Source organism: Hippopotamus amphibius, chromosome 13 (genome assembly GCF_030028045.1).
Source record: "Hippopotamus amphibius kiboko isolate mHipAmp2 chromosome 13, mHipAmp2.hap2, whole genome shotgun sequence".
Classification (NCBI taxonomy): domain Eukaryota; kingdom Metazoa; phylum Chordata; class Mammalia; order Artiodactyla; family Hippopotamidae; genus Hippopotamus; species Hippopotamus amphibius.
The window spans coordinates 4,687,098-4,702,809 of NC_080198.1; the positions used below are offsets into that span (position 1 = coordinate 4,687,098).

Genomic DNA, 15,712 nt, shown 5'->3' on the forward strand with positions numbered 1-15,712 from the left:
AATAGATTAAAGACCTAAACTTAAGAGCTGAAACTATTAACCTCTTAGGAGAAAACATGGGGAAAATCTACAGGAGCCTGGATTGGGTAATGGTTTTCTAAATATGACACATAAATTACATGCAAGAAAAGAAAAAAAAAAAAAAAAAGAATAAATTAGACTTCATCCAAATGAAAACCTTTTACCATTTCACACCCATTAAAATGGCTATCATCAAAAATAAGAACAGAAATAACAAGTGTGGGTGAGGATGTGGAAAAAATGGAAAACCTTATTATGCGTTGCTGGCAGGAACGTAAAATGATGCACATGGTATGGAAATCAGTTTGTGGTTCCTCAAAAAATTAAAACAGAATTACCATGTGATCCAGCAAGTCTGCTCCTAGGTATACATACAAGAGAAATGAACACGTATGTCCACACGGAGAATGCTCAGAGCAGCACTACTCGTAACAGCCAAAAAGTAGAAACAACCCAAATAGCCATCTTTGGATAAATGGATAAAACAAAGTATATCATATAATGGACTGGTATTCAGGAGGAAGTTCTGATACATGCTACCATATGGACAGACCTTAAGAAAATTACCCTAGGTGAAGGACACAAAAGGTTTCCACTTCTATGAAGTATTTAGAATGGGCAAAATCAAAGGCACAAACAGCATATTAAGGTTACCAAGGGTTAGTGGGAGAGGAAGATTTTTCGAGACATTAAAGTCCCCTCCGTAATGGCCATACCACCTGCACTCCCACCAGCAACTCATCAATGGGGTACATTGTCAAACTTCTGGATTTCTGTCATTCTGATAGCTGAGATAGCATCTCAGAGCAGGTTTAATCTGTATTTTTTCTTGCAATAAAATGTTTTTTAAAATCCTTTCTAAGTATGTTTTAACGTGCTGGTACTGGTTCTGTAATTACCATGAGACTCCCTTAAAAAATACACCAAGATGAAAATTTTATAAATTAAAGAGGAACAGGAGGGACTTCCCTGGTGGCACAGTAGTTAAGGATCCGCCTGCCAATTCAGGGACATGGGTTCGATCCCTGGTCTGGGAAGATCCCACATACTGCGTAGCAACTAAGCCCATGCGCCAGAACTACTGAGCCCTCGTGCCACAACTACTGAAGCCTGTGCACCTACAGCCCGTGCTCCACAAGAGAAGCCCCCACACTGCGAAGCCTGAGCACCACAATGAAGAGTAGCCCCCACTAGCCGCAACTAAAGAAAGCCTGTGTGCAGCAATGAAGACCCAAGTCAGCCAATAAATAAATTTAAAAAGAAAAAAAAAAAAAAAAAAAGAGGAACAGCAAATGAGAACTACACACATTAGCATGTTTTAACACATACATCGATGTCATGGTTATTACTGTAAATTACCATTTTAGAAATAAATATAAAACCTTGCATACAGGTGAGTAGGCACTTAATTACCAGTACCTTTGACATGCACAGGACTCTGCTAGGCAATGCTTAACAACAGAAAAGCCTGAATAACACTTTTGATAATTCAAGACATTAGATGAAATAGATATTCGCCAATCATAAGAACCATTTCACCTTGATTAGAATTATTCTAGTTGCTATTTTTAGCAGTAAAATTGCCAGTAGCATGTTACTTCTCCTCTAGAATTTTACTGTATAATCTGGTGTTAGAGCTAAAAATGAAGAAAAAGATAATTTGCCAAAAGAAGTGAATGTTGCATGAGTTTACCTTTCCATTTCGCAACCAGCTTAGGATCTGAAACTGTGAAGTTTGGACGGCTTCTGGACAGGATACCTTTTCCAAAATAACCCTTCCAGGAAGAAAAAAAACAGAGTTAGTTCATGTTTAGTTATCAATTTTTTTTTAGCTGCGGGAGAATAACTGAGTTAACAAGAGAGTCATTGCATTTTTCATAGCTTATCTTCCCTTTGATCTAAGGGTTACTAGTGATGATCTTAGTGTTTCACCTCTCTGACTGTTGAAGGGAGCTGGGAAGTTTCCAGTGCACTTCGCTGTCTCATGAGTGGTGGTTTCAGTCCTGGCCTGGCGACCTGAAGGTGAAGGGCAGGCGGAGGCAGGACTTCCTCTGCACACGTGGATCAGGAGCAGCAGCCTAAAAGCAGGAGCTGAGTCCACCAGGCACAGAATGCTTCTCAGGTTCTCTTGTGCCCAGAACTGAAGTACTATTCCTCTCTTCCCTGCTGACTCCAAAAACACTGATTTCCTCCCCCCATTTCTTAAAATTAGAAAATATTTAAACCCACAGAGAACTGAAAGAATAACAAAATGAACACCCTATACCCTCCACCCAGACTGAACAATCAGAATAAATCATGTGTACGGCGCTTCACAAAGCCTCTGCTTAATGTTACATACCGCGAATGGGGGAGATTGCCCTTGGCCTGGACCCCCGTCTCACCGGGGTCGATGCCACCCACTGTAGCCCACGTTGGGAAGGTGGCTACAACATGTATTTTATATAAAATGACTAGAGAAGGCACATTCACAGAGACAGGAAGTGGACTTAGAGTGCCTGGGCTGGGAGTGGGGGCAGGGTTTAAGTACTGTGGGCACCGGGGAACTTTCCCTGGCCATGGTGAATGCTCTACAACTGGACTGTGGTGGTGGCTGCACAACTCTACGAATTTATTACAACCATTGCATCGCATACTTACAATGGGTGACTTTTATGGCTGTAAATTATACCTCTATAAAGCTGTTTTAAAAATGCCCCCAGTGTTGAACTGGCTATGGGGGAAAAATGAGCAAGCTTCCAATCTCAACCCAAACCTATCACTGATGGAAAAAGCAAAAACTGGAACTTGTCCTCCTCTAAGAAGAGGTCCTCACCCAGGAGAGCCAGCAGCTGAGGAGCCAGAGGACATGCGGGAGGCTCATGTGGTTTGTGCTGAACCAGAACAACCTGCCCCTCTACAGCTCCCTATGCAGGCGGTACGGGAGTGAGAGGGAACTTTTACTTTTCACCCATTACATTTCTGTAATTATTATTTATAATGAACATTATAAATGCTTTTATAATCAAAACACAAGAAAGGTCAATGCACTGACCCGACTTCACTGCTGAAGTATGGGTTTGTGGGTGGGGGTTGTCCTCTGGGCTTGTGGCTTCAGGGCACCTGATTCTGTTCCTACACTGGACCAGACTGCAAAGAAGGTGCGTGGTGTTTCTGCGGAGGGGACGGGAGAGAGGGGCTGGCTCAGGGCTGTCAGGAAGCAGCCGAGCCGGGGCCACCTGCACATACCTCCCCATAGAGCTGCTCCATATCTTCTGCGTTCCTCACAATCACATTGTTGTTGATCATCTCGGCCCGGAACATCCTGAAGTCCTTCTTAGGACCACAGTCCTGACCGAAAGGGATGGGCAGTGGAGACTCATAGCTCTCATACACTCTCCTCTTCCTCTTTGGGGGACGGAAAACTGCCTCTGCCATTTTCCAAGGGTAACTGTTCTTTAACGATGGTGATAAGGAGAGAAAAACAAGTCAGTCAGCAACTGTACTCATCAAACACGTGGGTACGTTTATACCCAGGCTCAGAAGACCTCGTAGTCTGTGGGAAAGATAAAATATTCATAAAGCAGTGAACAAAAAGACTAAAGAGCAGATTTTGTTTGGGCAGCACAAACCCCACCCACCTAGGGTATCTCGATTACTTTCCACAGCGATGCCCCAGGAGTCCACGGCACTGCTTCTCGTCACAGCGGGCCACACGAAGGCCTAGCGACGGGCCCACGGTCACAGTGCTATTCGAAGGTCTCCTGATAGCGCGTGCCAGAGGATTTCTGCCCGCGAGGATCCCTCCCACCCTCTCACGCGGCCAACATTTCCCGAGGACCCACCAGGGGCTCCCAATCTTCAGAGGTGCTGGGGACATAAAGAGAAAACCAAAAGGACCCTGTCCTCAAAGAAATAAATCTAGCAAGCACTTCATTTTCCAAAAAAGGGCCTTAGACTACATCCCAAACATTTGATCGATCATCTCCCAGTTTTCCAGGTAAATTAATAATAACAACAGCAGCAGCAGCGGCCATCAGTTAAGGGTCTATTCCTCAGCACCAAGTGTGAGCGGCTAAGAGCTGGGAGCGTCAAGCCAGAGTGCAGGGACTGGAATGGGCTTCACTGCTGCCCAGCTGTGTGATCCGGGGCAAAAAGTATTTGATCTCTCCGTGCTGTGGCTTCCTCACCTTCAAAAGAAGGATAAAAACAGACTCCATCTTATAGTTAAGACCCATAAGGTGCTTAGAAGAGGTTCTGGCATGCAGCACTGAAATCTGCGTGTTCACTCTGATTATTATTACGGGGTGAGCACTGCCAACGCCGTGTGACGGATGAGGAAACAGAGTCAGGTTAGAGAGATCTTGCCAGAGGCCCAGAGGGTGGTGGCTCTGGATGACCCCAGGTCTGCTAAAGGCCAAAGCCCACGCTCTTCCCTCCGGGTTCTGCTGCAAGCACAGGCAGCTGCTGCCCCCTCTTGTTTGAAAGCTGTTTCCCCAGGTTAGGGGCTGAAGGGTTGCAGAGAATTGTGGGGAACTACGGAATTACTGCACACCCAGCACTGCAAGGGAGGAAAAGAAGGTGAAACCAGTGCCTGTCCCTTCCAGGCCTTGCCGTGAACCTGAGGAGACAAAACAAGGAGAAAACGCACACAGGCTGCAACTCAATAATGGCCGGAGGAAGGAAGTCAAGTTGAGTGCATTGTGTGATAAAGACAGAGGGCCGCAGAAGATGCATTTAACTCAGGAAGACTCAACCACGTGCAAGGGGAAAATGCAGAGGGTGCAAGAGATCACGTCAGGCGCTCCACTCGCTGAGCAGGTGCCGTGGAATAAGATGGGGACCTGAATCGGCTGCTCCCTTAGTTCCAGGTCTGGACCTGATTTACACTGACAACACATCTGGTGCTTGAAGACACAGTGGAGCTGTATCACACACGTGTTTAGCCTCCACGGCTCCAAACCCTCACGTGGAAAAAAGTATGACTGATTATTTAGGTGCCTCCTGCATTCAATACCAGCATCCTGTTGGGCAAAGGATGTTTCAAGGTTGAAACAGCCAATGAAGGCAGTGAAAGCTGAGGCAGGAAGCTGAGTGGCTTTAAGGGTTTATTCCCATTAAAAAGAAATCAAAAGCCTTGTCCAATGTGTAATGATTCCTTTATCCACCCTCCCAAAGAGATTGAGAAATTAAATGAGACAAAGAAAAAGACCAAGGAAGTTAGAGACACGGATAAATCAACTACAAAAGTAACTATAAAAAATAAGAATCAACAAGTTGGAACCTTCACAGAACTGCCAAAATACTGCAAGCAGCAAAATGCTAAAATAATTTAATTTCTAAATAAGAGTCCCTCAATGGAATTAAATACTGAGCATGACTGTATACATTTTATATATGTGTATGCATATATAGGATTGTATATGTATATATACACACACACACATTGCTATACAACATTCATAACAAAACTATATGACTATGTACACCACAGGTTAATGTGCAGCTGAGAGATTTCCTCCTAAGAGTATCTTAAGTAGGTTTTCACTTGCCAGTTTATCACTGAACCCAAGCCAACCACAGCCGACTACTGAATAATATGAGATTTAAATGCATGGGTTCACTTATATCCAGATTTTTTTCAACAGTAAATGCTACTATACTATACCATCCATGGTTGGTTGAACCTGCTGATGCAGAACCTCAGATATGAAGGAACCAGAGGTATGCAGGACCGAGTACAAATTATACTCTGATTTTTGACAGCAGAGAAGGTTAGCACCCTAACCCCCTGTGTTGTTCAAGGGTCAACTGTATTGCATTTAGCATTTAACTGAAGAAATGGCAATTTATTCTAAAAATTAAAATGGGGACTTTCCTGGTGGCGCAGTGGTTAAGAATCTGCCTGCCAATGCAGGGGACATGGGTTTGAGCCATGTCTCAGATGCTGCGAAGCAGCTAAGCCCACCGCCACAACTACTGAGCCCACGTGCCACAACTCCCGAAACCCACGAGCCTAGAGCCCATGCTCTGCAACAAGAGAAGCCACCGCAATAAGAAGCCCTCGCACCGCAAGGAAGAGGAGCTCCCGCTTGCCGCAACTAGAGAAAGCCCGCACGCAGCAACAAAGACCCAACACAGCAAATAAATATAAATAAAAATAAAAAATTAAAATTAAAATGATGTGTTGGCTTTTTTGAGGCAGGATACGGGTCTCTACTGAGGAACTTTCTAGAGATTTCCAGGAATAATTTGGACTTTTATGGACATTTCACTTTTATAACTTAACCTCTGGTTAGTATTTGATTTACATATATTACATCTGAAATTTTTAAAGAAGAGAAAACGTTTAATGGCTAACTTCAAGAACTTCCAATTAATGCTTTGTGACGACCTAGAGGGGTGGGATAGGGAGGGTGGGAGGGAGGCTCAAGAGGGAAGGGATTTGGAGATATATGTATACATACAGCTGATGCACTTTGTTGTACAGCAGAAACTAATACAACATTGTAAAGCAATTATACTCCAATAAAGATGTGAAATAAAAATCATTCAAAACTTTAAAACAGCAAAAATAAATAAATTCTCTCAAGTGAAAAAGGAAAAGTTCTGTTTTAATTTGCCTGGTTTGTTTAGGATCTTCCCTTTCAGATTGCTGTTATAGTCGTTAAAAAAAAAAAAAAAAAAAGGCAAAATGAGCTATGATCCTTGATGGCAAGAACTCTGTACTCCAACCCAAGTTTGTGCGACAGAAGGTCCCTGCCACAAAAGATTTCCTGTTTTTCACAAAACATCAAAATCCCAGGTCTAGTGTCACCTCTGCACGTGACAGCACACACATGTAGGCCTCCTGTACGTGCAAAGCTGCCACTATGATCACGTGACTTTCAACACCCCGCGTAAGCTCCCTGAACCCAGTTTCTTCATTTTCAAATTGAGCAGAACTAGAAAAGTCTGGAAGCCACTCAAATGTTAACCACCGAGTAACCATATGATCCAGCAACTCCAACCCTGCACAGATAAAATCGAAAACATGTTCATACAAACATCTGTACGTGAATGTTTACAGCAGTACTGTTCTTAACGGTCAAAAGGTAGAAACAACCTAGAAGTCCATCAACAGATGAACCGATCAACAAAATGTGTGTATCCGTATGATGGAATATTATCAGCAATTAACAGAGGAGTGAAGTACTGATACAGGCTACAATGTGTGTGAACCTTGAGAGCACTATGTGGAGGGAAAGAAGCCAGTCACAAAAGACCTCACATTGTCTAAGACCATTAACACGAGACATCCAGGATAGGCAAATCCAAAGAGACACCACCATAGATTAGTGATTGCCAGGTGCTGGGGGAAGGGAGCTATGGGGAGTGACTGCCAATAAGTATGGGGTTTATCCTGAGGGATGAAAAAGCTTTACAATTAGATTGCAGTGATGGTGCTGGCTGCATAACTCTGAATATACTAAAATCGCTGAATCGTACATTTCACAAGGGTGAATTTTATGGTATATGAATCGTCTCTCAATAAAGCTGAAGAAATTCAACAGGACAGACCAGAAGATCTCTCGTTTCATAGTCTTGTAGAAGAGTTGTCTTGTGTGGAACTTGGAAGGCAAAGCGGGGGAGAAAAAACTGAGCTTGTTATTCTCCATACCTGCAGTGAGCATTTAAGAAATGTTTCTTCAGCGCCGACAGACCAGCATGACGCGAGATGTGGCATGTGAGTGCAATGACAAGAGCTAACCATCACCTCACCAAAAGGTACATGCCAGGCACTGACTGTGCCAACGCTACACTTGTCAGTACTACTACCCTTATTTCACAGACAAGGAAACGGAGGCTTAGAGATGGCAGGTCATTTGCCCACAGCCCCACTGCTAGGGAAGATGAGAGGCTAGTAGGGCAGGGAGACAGGGCACAGTAAGAAGAATGGCTTAAAAGAGGACCCTTGCCTAGAGCACACAGGAACATACAGGAAGGACTGGGCCAGTGGTCGGGGGTTTGGAATATGAGGCTTGGTGCCTGTGCAGGTTCTTAAGCAGGGAATGACAAAAGAAAAGATTAAGAGGAAATTCCCTGGCCGTCCAGTGGTTAGGACTCCATGCTTTCACCGCTGAGGGCCTTGGTTCAATCCCTAGTCAGGGAACTAAGATCCCGCAAACCACCTGGAGTGGCCGGAAAGAAAAAAAAAAAGTTTAAAAGAAAAGATTAAGAAAATTAACCTGGGGTCACATATAGCAATGGCTGCCCTTAGAATCACCTGGGGAAATTTTGAAACTTCCAATGCCCAGGCCTTACCTACAATTACATCAGAAAGTCTGGGGTGGAAACCAGGTGATTCCAATATGTAACCAAAGCTGCCAACCATTGGTGACGGGATGGTCTATTCAAACTCAAGGCCAACAGCCATCCCCACTGTACAGGCAGGAAAGGGACTCAGGGATTGAGTGCTGTGCATCCGTAAGGAGCTGTTACTTTTCCTTTTCCAAACCTGGGCACACCGACTCCAGGCACCCACAGCGTTAAAAGCAGGGCTCGTTCCTAATTCTCCCCTTGAGCAGACAAGCTAACACCCTTTAGGTATTCAGTAAATGTTTATTCCAAAAAAAGAAAAAGAACACCGAAGTAAAACAAAAAGGTGGGGAAATAGCTTCATTTAATTTTCCAAGCCCCTGGGCCCACCCTGCCAAACCAGTCTGCTTAAAACCTCCCCCTCAGCAAAACTCACCTTCTCCCAATTAGACAACGCTTGAAGCTCCGCCTGCGTACCTCCTGGGCCGGGGGAGGCCAGGATTAAAGGGAGAAGGCGAACAATCCCGCCTCTGGGGAGCCTGCAGGTTAGAACCAGAGACTAGACGCGTCAACGGACGACAAACGTTTGAAGGCTGCTGGGGGGCGCGGACGGGCAACCGCGCGAAGGCGCCTGGTGCCGGGCCCGCCACGCCAAGCGCCGGCCAGACGCGCAGAGAGCGCGACGCACCCGCAAGGCCTGCTCACGACGTCTCTCTCGGCTGGGTCCCCAGGGTGGCGCCCGCGGCCACCCCACCGGCCGCGAAGGCTCCTCTCGGCAGGGCTAGGGTCAGACGCACCCTGACGTCCCCCGCCCCCAGCACGGGCGGCGGCGTTAACGTTCCTGGAAAGAGCACAAAAGGGCGCACGGAGAAGGGCGCACCAGGAGGCCCGGCGCCGCGACCCGCTGGACGTCTCTGGGCCGTGCCCGCTCTCGCCCCGGAGGGCTTTCGGGAAAGGCCACGTCTCCTCCCGCGGCGCAGCCCTCCCCCGTGCGCGGCGCTCCAGGAGACCACCTGCTCCCGGGCCGCGGAGCCTTACCTTCCTCCTCCCCGCGCGCTCGCCGTTACCCCAGCAACGCAGGCCGGAGGGCGGACACCGCCGCCGTCAAGCAGCGCGGCCGCAAAGCCGGACGACTGCGCAGCCGCGGAGCCCGGGGGCGAGCCCGCCGGGTGCTGGCGAAGCGCGCGTGTGCGGGGGGTGCGGCGGCGGCGGGGGTGCGGCGGCGGCGGCGGGGGCTTCGCGTCCACTTTCCTGCCTCCCCCGGCGCTCGTACTGACAGCTGCCTGCACAGATGCTGTTCTCGTTTAATCCCCACAACAATTGCCCGCGATCCATTTTACAGATGAGCTCTAAGTTCCTTATCCAATGTCACCCAGTTGGGAGGTACTGGAGTTAGAATACTAGGACGAGACTCGAACTTAGGTCTAAGGACTTGGGGTCCTCGCCCCTGGGGAGATGGGACGCTTGAAACGACCGGACTGGATATGACCACAGCCCGGAGGAAGCGGGTCCGCTGAGCTCTGCCCGCAGACCTCAGCTTTCTCGATGCTTTTGTGTAAGTGCAGCACGCAGGGACCCTGTAAGGAAGTGCCCCCTCGCACGGGGCACTGGCCGCCCTGTGCAGCGTCAAGGACACCAGGCCGGCAGTCAGGCCTGCATTTGCACCCCCACCTCCCCCCTCACTGGCTGTGTGGTCTTCAGTGAGTGACTTAGCCTTGCTGAGCCACCGTTTCCTCTATTGAAAAATGCGTCGTCAGGAGGATGAGGGTTGAGCCAAACAGACGTGCCTGGGGAATGGTAAAAGTTTCTCCCACCTGGCTTTTTAAAGAAGGCCTGGGAGGGAGTCCGATAAACACTTTCGTAAACATGAATCCCAGGGTCCCCAGCACACATGCTGCACGTGCTGGGCAGGTGGGGAAGGCGGGTGACAGGGAAGGGTGGCCAGTAATGCCAGAGAGATTTATGGGGCTCGGTGTGATGGGCTTTGAAATCTGGACCTTTCCCAACTTTCTCCTGTCTCCAGGCCTTCGCGCACACTGTTGTCTATCTGGACATCCTCTCCCCTGTCTGCATCAGTGATGCGTGGTCACCCTTTAGGTCTCAGCTCAGGTGTCTCTTCCTCAGGAGACTTCCTCTTGCCTGCCCCGAGGCTGGCCTGGGTGACTCTCCTCTGTGCTCCTGCAATAGTCTGGTCCCCCTGTGTTGTCCCTGATTCCTGGTCCCCCTTAACTGGACCGTGAGCTCCTGGTAGAAAGAGCTCAAGACCTCGCATTCAGTGGGTGGTCTGCCTGCAGGGGCCTTAACTGCTTAGCTAAGGAGTTCAGACTTTAGAGAAATCAAAATCAGAATAGGTTCCTGGTTAGAACGTTGCAAGAAAGGGAGAACTTCAGCAAGATTCACTGGAATAGTGGTATCGAGATGGTTTGGGTTGGGAAGAGAGAGCTGGAGGGAGGCTGTTATACTGCACCAGAACATGCCAATGGATGAAATACTGGATTTAGGAATGAGAGGGTTTTAAAAATGAAAGGGGGACTTCCTAGGTGGCGCAGTGGTTAAGAATCCACCTGCCAATGCAGGGGACCCAGGTTCAAGCCCTGCTCCAGGAAGATCTCACATACCGTGGAGCAACTAAGCCCATGTGCCACAACTATTGAGCCTGCACTCTAGAGCCGGTGAGCCACAACTGTGGAGCCCGTGTGCCACAACTACTGAAGTCCATGTGCCTAGAGTCCGTGCTCCGCAACAAGAGAAGCCACTGCAATGAGGAACCCACGCACCACAATGAAGAGTAGCCCCTGCTTGCCACAAATAGAGAAAGCCCGTGTGCAGCAACGAAGACCCAAAGCAGCCAATAAACAAATTAATTTATTAAAAAAAAAATGAAAGGGAACTCAGAGGTTGTCCAGTTCAACTTCCTTATTTAACTGATAGGAAAAAAGACTCAAAGGCACCGTGAGTTGCCAGAGGTAACAGAGCAAGTCTGAGGTGGGGCTAAGACTAGAGCCAGGTGTCGGCAACCTCAGCAGGTGCTCTGCACTCTGGGCTTGGGATGCGCACATAATGGGATCTCAGGGGCCATCATCTGGAGTCCTATCCCCACAGAGGGTACAGAGCAAAAGCTAATTAACAAGATTTCCTCCCCCAAGATTTTCTCCTTGGTGTCTCCCTCACCCCCACCCCCGTGCCATGCAGTTTTCGGGATCTCAGTTCCCCGACCAGGGACTGAACCCGGGCCGTGGCAGTGAAAGCATGGAATCCTAACCATTAGGCCACCAGGGAACTCCCAACAACTCCCAACAGTGTGTATTTTAAACCTTTTGTTATGGTCCTTTTCAAATATACACAGAAGTAGAGAGAATAGGGACTTCCCTGGTGGCGCAGTGGTTAAGAATCCGCCTACCAATGCAGGGGACACGGGTTCGGTCCCTGGGCCTGGAGGATCCCACATGCTGTGGAGCAAATAAACTCGTGTGCCACAACTCCTGAGCCCTCGTGCTACAACTGTTGAAGTCTGTGCACCTAGAGCCCATGCTCTACAACAAGAGAAGCCACTGCACTAAGAGTAGACCTGCTCGCCACAACCAGAGAAAAGCCCACGTGCAGCAACGAAGACCCAAATGCACCCAAAAATAATTATATAAACAAGGAAACAAATAATCTTGAAAAGAAATGTAGACTAATTACTCATCACTTCCAGCATCTTCAACCTTTGGCATCTTGTTTCTTTTACACTCTCCATAAACACACCTTTTTCCCACTGCTGGGTTATTTTAAAGCAATTCCAGACATCATATAATTTCGCTCATAATATTTCAGTATGTAACTCTAACAGGTAAGAATTTAAATTTTATTACAGATGTATCTGTATAGTTGATTCTTGTTATTCACAGTAGTTCTATAGAGTCACCATGAACGCTGAATTAGTGAGTACTGACCCATTGCTTCTAGGGGAAATACAGGTAGGTTCCTGCCAGCCTCTGGTCACAACATTTTCATCAACCAATCGATATACAACCTTGTTTTATGTGTGCTTCGGTTTAAAAACACTTCAATGTCTAGTGTAGATTCACTCACACTGAACTCATGGCCCACAGCAGTATAACTCACACCTGAATAAAACTCATCTAACACGTATATTTTCCCTGTAAGGCACATCACAGCCTTCTTGGCTTAGGAACACTAGACAGCACTTCAGCACTCTGCTTGGGGTCCATTTTATTTTATTTTATTTATTTATTTATTTTTTTTTGGGCACACGGGCTTAGTTGCTCCGCGGCATGTGGGATCTTCCTGGAGCTGGGATCGAACCTGTGACCTCTGCATTGGCAGGCGGATTCTTAACCACTGCGCCACCTAGGAAGCCCCGGGGTCCATTTTAAAATCACCAACACAAAGCACAAAAATATGAAAAACGTGGCGCTAAAGAGATGGTGAAAAGCACACTTGTTTATGATCTGAGAGGTGAAACCTGTTGACTTCAGCTGAGAACATGCATATGGGGAGACTCAAATTTTTCTCCCCTCTATGCATGTGCGTGTCTGTAAGTGACCCAGTACTGTGAATATTGGTTTTGGCATTACAGACGAATTTTAGCGAGTAGGTGAATGTCCAAATGCAGAATCTGCCAGTAATGAGGACTGACTGTATATGTACATTCCCAATATCATTAGCACACCTAACAAAATGAACACTAATCCTTAACATCATGTGTCTGTGAAAAGGTAACACAGAACCTGCATGTACTATTTGGCATATACTTACACTAAAAAAAAAAAATCGTTTATCGGGAATTCAAACTCAGTTGAGTATCCTGTATTTTATGTGACCACCCTAACAATTTATTGGGCCTTTATATGTGCCAGCCACTTTGCATCCAATCTCGACTCCCCCCACAGTCCTGTGAGACAGATGTTCTCACCAGTGTTTCACAGTTGCGGTTCCCTCCCTGACCGAGTTCTCAGAGCTAGGAAGCAGCGGAGGCCAGAGGAGGATCCAGATCAACAGGGCCACCCGGCTTGCATTCATTTTCATCCATCATGTAGATACCGGAGAGAGTGCAGGACGAAGCACAGCTTTAAATATGGAAAAACAAAAATGCCCCACGGCAAGTGTTGGTGGGAGGTTAGGGAACACCCACATGGGCTGAAGGACCTGGGAGGCTTCCAGGAGGAGGTGGCCTTTGCGCTGAGCCTGGGAGAAGGGGGAGCCTCGGGAGAGCGCGGAGGAGGAGGGAGACATTGGTCGGGGGCACAGGGCAGGCCCACGTGCCAGGAGGTGTGGGCCTGGAGGTTCTGGAGCGGGAGGAGCTGGGCCTGGCAGGGCAGGAGGTCGCAGCCGCCGATAAGGTCCGATAGGCAGGGCGGGGCCCCGTTCGTGCAGGCGCTTGAATTCCAGGCTTGGCGTTTGGACTTTACCCCGCAGACAATGGGGAGCCACCGGCGTTTCTAAGCTGGGCAGGGCGGCTCCAGCTGTCGCTCCATTGTTTTCCCGAACGAGCCCCGCAGTGTTTCAGCGAGGCCACTAGATGGCGATATTTTAGCAAATTTAAACCACGCCGCCTCCAATTTCCAGCGAGGAAAACAAACGCGGGGACGCGGCCAGGGTCTCCACGCGTTTACCCGCAGCACCCGCAACAGAAAACCCAAGGGCTGGAAACGAAAAGCAAACGAGGGACATAGCTCAGCTTCCCCCTGCCGGCCAGACGAAACCTCAGATAATTTCTCTGCCGTGAAGGAGAAGGGGTCCAGGGTGTGCAGGAAAGGGCATTCCATGTTAACTAGTGCCCTGCAGACATTCTCTAGCATTTAAGCCTCACAACAGCCCTTCAGAGTAGGTGTTATCATCCCATTTTACAGAGGAGGAAACTGAGACCCTGAAGGTTACATGTGCTCAATTATTTACCGAGCTGACACCAGGCTAGGCAGGGAGATAGAGCTGGCAACAGGTGTAAGGGGTGGGCTGGGTGAGCCCCCAAGGCAGTGCTTTCCTGGGCCCAGGGTCCCTAGTGCAAAGGGCGGGGCACTGCCTTTAGAGCCTACTTTGGCTGCTAGGAAAACCTATGTCATGGATGGTGGGAGCCGCTAAAACTTCTACCATTTGCTCAATTCCAGCTGCTTTTTAGAGACAGTCTCACTTAATTCTCTGACAACCACCCAGTGAGTTAGCAGCTATCACACACCCACTTCTCAGGTAAGAAAACAGATTCAGAGAGGTGAGATGACTTGCCCAAGGTCACGCTGGGGTTAAGCACTGGAGGGGGACGTGCATCCCAGATATGCCTACTCCTCCCTGTGATCAATCAAACACATTCGACTTCTGGGTAAATTATCTAGAGAAACTTGGGCAGAGACGCCCAGAGGGAGACATACAAAGAGTTTTTTTTTTAAAATCAAAGCATGATGGTTTATAATAAAAAAAGGGAAACAACCTAAATGTCCATCCCTAGAAGAATGGACATACAAAATGTAGTACAAAGGATCTATAAAGTGGAAAAGTATTCCGCAATGAAAAGCTAGCTCTTCTACACTTATCAACATGGATAGATTTCACAAACATGCTTGCTGATGAAGGCCAGAAGCAGCACAACATGAATCCTGTGATACCTTTGGTATAAATTAAAACACACCCCAAACAGTGTCAAGCCCTGAGTGTATCTATGGGTATGCTAAACTATTCTAAAATGACAGGAAGGTTACGCACCAAAGTCATCAGTTACCTGTGGGACTTTCATAGTAGATAAGGGGTATTCAGCTTTACAGTTTATTTCTTAAAAAAATAAAACTAGAAGCAAATATAGGGGTGGGAATACAGGTATTTGTTAATTGGTTATATTCACTTCTCTATGTTAATTTTTGCATAGAAAAGATGCTTCAGGTAAACAAATAAATACAAAGGTAGAAAATTACAAAACCTAAATAATTTCCCCATTTAGGATCAACAGCTTGAAGATGGCTATTGCCAGTACTCTGGGAGGGCCAGAGACGAACCTGGCAGAAGGTGATGAGAGGAAGTGGCGGACAGGTTCGGCCGGAAATGCACAGGCCTGGCTCTGTTGTGGGGATGTGGCTGGTGGGGTCCAGTTTGCCAGAATTTCCAGAGTAAGAGCCCATCCTGGCATCACACAAGTGGTCCCACCACCCTGTGACCGCTGTCCCTGCCAGGGAGCAGCGGGCAGCAAATGAGGCTGTGGGAACTCCAGAAGGGGGACAGAGAAGACCAGGAGGGGGTGCAGGGGCCCCGGAAGATGCGGCTCCTCTGTGGCTGGAAGTGGCTACACCCTCTGGCTTCTCTCCCTCCCTCCCTTTCCTTTGGTCATTTTCTCCTAACTCACGGTTACATGGACCATTTAATGTGTTGCCTGGAGGGGTCACACCCGCTTTCCAGCAGCACGTGCTGCAACCAGAAACTAAAGGCA

At 47.7% G+C, this 15,712-nt stretch overlaps 1 protein-coding gene across 12 annotated transcripts in view; it reads right to left on the minus strand.

Annotated features, from left to right (window-relative positions):
- Positions 1-15,712, minus strand: part of TSEN2 (tRNA splicing endonuclease subunit 2) — a 46,708-nt gene that overhangs the window by 26,822 nt on the left and 4,174 nt on the right. For 4 of the 12 annotated variants that reach the window (XR_009048738.1, XM_057705289.1, XM_057705287.1 and 1 more), the window contains exons 1-3: positions 8,735-9,330; positions 3,250-3,456; positions 1,715-1,796 (exon numbers count right to left, since the gene is read on the minus strand). Coding sequence is in view for 11 of the 12 variants with exons in the window: in XM_057705289.1 (XP_057561272.1) it covers positions 1,715-1,796; positions 3,250-3,438 (271 nt within the window). In the remaining variant the exon portion in view is untranslated. The other 8 variants (XM_057705293.1, XM_057705281.1, XM_057705282.1 and 5 more) reach the window with 8 other exon arrangements.